This window comes from Bidens hawaiensis, unplaced genomic scaffold (assembly GCF_021521415.1).
Source record: "Bidens hawaiensis isolate Kalapana, Puna unplaced genomic scaffold, B.hawaiensis_p1.1 tig00033305_1, whole genome shotgun sequence".
NCBI classification, from domain to species: domain Eukaryota; kingdom Viridiplantae; phylum Streptophyta; class Magnoliopsida; order Asterales; family Asteraceae; genus Bidens; species Bidens hawaiensis.
Genome location: NW_027495713.1, coordinates 208,466 through 211,811, shown reverse-complemented (window position 1 = coordinate 211,811; position 3,346 = coordinate 208,466). Strand labels below are relative to the sequence as shown.

Here is a 3,346-nt window from a genome sequence, read left to right as displayed (position 1 = left end):
TTGAGACGACTCTGTTTTTTGAAATTTGCATATAAAGGTGCATGCACAATGGTTGATGAAAATTGAACTAATCTTTTTGTAGTTTATCTAGCATGTGAAATGGAAGTTTTTTGTAATGTATTTATGAATTACGAGTTCTAGAACCATGCTGTTGTCAGGATCGTTAACCTCACGTATTGGTGGAGTTTGTAATCTTATTAAAGCTGTGGTAGTATAACGTATTGAATTACTTTCGTACCAGTTGGATGAGCTTTTTATCCTCACATAATATGTTCCACAAATACGATCTTTTATAACAAATACGGCATCAAGTTTCTTTTGATCATGCAAAAGTATTGCTTCATCTTAAACTCATCCTCTGTGAAGTATTAATAAATTGTTGGCATGCTGTTTGGTTTGATTTGTTCTTGATGGCCATGCAAGTTTCTTGGAGCTCAGACCCATTACATCAGATTGCTTTAAGCATTCAACACAAGTATATATTGATCATCAATAACCAAGGTAAAAGTTGGAATGAAGAATGACAAAAAGGCACAAGACTTGAAGCAACCGGCAGGGTAGCATCTTTTCAACAAGTTAAAGACCGCAATTAGCCGGTGTTGTATCATTTTTTTTCTGTAGGTTCTTATAGCGATTTCTGGTATGAGAAGAGGACTAAGGATATATAAGTTTTGTGATCAGGCGTGGCAGATGCAGCAAGCTGTTAACTTATCTTGGCAGCCCTGCAATCTGGAAACCGGTAAGCTTATTTTGAAATGTTATTGTTGGGTGTATAATTACTTAATATGAACTCTATTTATTCTTCACTGCTATCATAAACTGATAGTACACAAATTGCACCTTTGGGGCTGGTGCTATATAATTATTCATGGCATGCATTAAGATAAAGACTAAACGGCCCCTCTATTAGAAAGCTGTTACAATCCACACTTTAAAAGCAATGGTGCAAAAGGGAGTGATCACAACACCCAGTGATTTATTACATGTAAGTATAATATAAACAATAATAAGCATTTATGCTGTGTGAAGTATTTTATAGTACATTTGTGTTTTTAAAATTTTAAGCTGGTTGTAGTGAGTGTATACGAATCACTATTTGTTAGTCAATCAGAAAACGATTTATGCGTGACCAAGGCATGTTGATAGTATGCTGATTTAGGGGGTGTTTGGGTGAGGCTTTTAAAATTTGCTTATTTGATTTTTGAAAAGCAAAATGTGTTTCGCAAACCTTCTCCAAAAGCTTCAAAATGGAATTTTTCAAAATTGTTTTTGCTTTTCAAAAATCAAATAAGCAAGTATCAAAAGCTCACCCAAACACACCCTTAGTGATTTGTAAGTTGTAACTCTATAGCGAGGGCATGTACATTTTTTAACTTTTTTTGTTCTTGATGATATATTAGGACAATAGGAAGATAACTTCACATCAAAAGGTTATGAATGCCAAAATGGATTTATATAAACGTTACAGTTTGCAGTATTTAGAATCAAATAGTTATTTTGGTCCGGGTAATAAATATAAAAATTGAGCATTTGAATTGAATACAGCTCATCTGCACTTGAGCATGTTTACTACTCAAAAGTCAAAAGGTGCACAGAACGGGTTCTTGATGATATGTTTTGTATACAAAAAAAAAAAAGCTATTGAATTATACAACTTACTTTGTGTTTAGAGACATGAGCTGTGGTCAAGTTTAAACATACATGCGAATGGGTCCCTGATTTCACAATAATCTTGTATGCTTAAAAATAGGATATTTGTCTTGTAAATGGTCAAAAGGTAAAACAGCTTTTTAAGAGTAATTTACGGAGACACCCAAAGCAAATGGCTTCTTTCATCATCTTTTCAAAGCAAATTGTCACACACACACATACACACACTAACCAGGCATGCCTCTCATTTCCCTCATCCTCTTTGTTGTTCTCTCTTTCCATCTCTCTCACTCTCTCCCCGTTTGTCGGGATTCATGCGCGAGTATCCAAATAGACTATCCCTTCGGCATTGATGATGGCTGCGGTGCCCCACAATACCGCAACATGCTCAATTGCTCCACCACCTTTGGAGTACCTCTTGCCACTACCACTAACACCACCACACCCGCCCTCACTCCCACCATTGCCACGCCCGCCACCACCCCTTCCACCGATGCTCTCTTCTTTGAGACCCCATCGGGCAGCTACAAGGTGGAGTCCATCGACTACGCCTCCAAAACACTCACCATCTACGACCCCTCCATGTCCACATGCACCATCCTTCAACCCCACCACGACTTCCTCATGTCGGACCTCCAGTCCGCCCTCATCCCCCCCTCGCCCGACACCGTCTTCGCCCTCGTCAACTGCTCCATCGACTCCCCGGTGCTCAACCACTACAAGTCTCTCTGCTTCAACTTCTCTGCCCACAACTCGTGTGACCACTTATACACCTCATGCACTTCCTTCAAGATCTTCAGCATGCTCTCCAACGACACTCCGCCAGCCTGCTGCTTTACGTCGTACAGCACGCTGAAGTTCATGAGCATGAATATGCTGGACTGCACTCATTATACTAGCTTCTATGACGTGGATGGCAAGTTGAATGTGGAGGAGCCGTTGGACTGGTCCTACGGGATAAAGCTGTCGTATGGTTTGCCGGATACCGGATGTGATCGGTGCCGCAGATCCGGTGGAACCTGTGGGTTTGATGTTGAAACAGAAGGAATGCTGTGCATTTGCTCATCCACCATTAACTCAACAAGACAATGTGGTAATAATATATTTACCAATATATATGTTATGTTTTATATTTAACATTTCAGGAAAAGACTAGCCAGAGCTAAACATAAAATGTAATTAATATTAATCTTTTCTATATAATAAATCTTTTCAATGTCACATTGTATCGCATAAGATAGCTTCTTACAAAAGTTTCCAATCTCTCTCTTTTATTAAATATACTAGCTTTTAAACCCGTGTATTACACGGGATTTGTCAAACGATAAAAATAAATAAGGTCCGTTATTTCAATTGTGATTCTCAAAATACTTATGAATTAATTTAATATAAACTTAAAGGAAAAAGAAACGGGTAAAATTATTAAAATAGCATGGTTTTGGAAACGTCGGGTGTTGATTTGAAGAAATTTAAAAAATGTGCTAAAGTAACGTGGTTAGTCAAACCTCAGGTATGAAATGAAACTATGTTATAAAATCCACACTGTGTTATAACCCGCTTGAGGCTTGACAAAATGATTTTGACCTATGACTCATGGATAGTTAGAATGAATGAGATGAGAGATTAGAAATTAGGAGAAATGTAGGCTTGACACCTAAGTTTCAACATTTTCTTTTATTACTATTGTAAGATAAGA

General features: G+C 37.8%; 1 protein-coding gene across 1 annotated transcript; it reads left to right on the top strand.

Annotated features, from left to right (window-relative positions):
- The first annotated feature begins 1,917 nt into the window (after positions 1-1,917).
- On the top strand, positions 1,918-2,806 carry LOC143584768 (uncharacterized). The gene is made up of 2 exons (XM_077066739.1): positions 1,918-2,743; positions 2,796-2,806. Exons 1-2 carry the CDS (start codon positions 2,035-2,037, stop codon positions 2,804-2,806), a joined length of 720 nt encoding a protein of 239 aa, XP_076922854.1. The 5' UTR covers positions 1,918-2,034.
- The last annotated feature ends 540 nt before the right edge of the window (positions 2,807-3,346 follow it).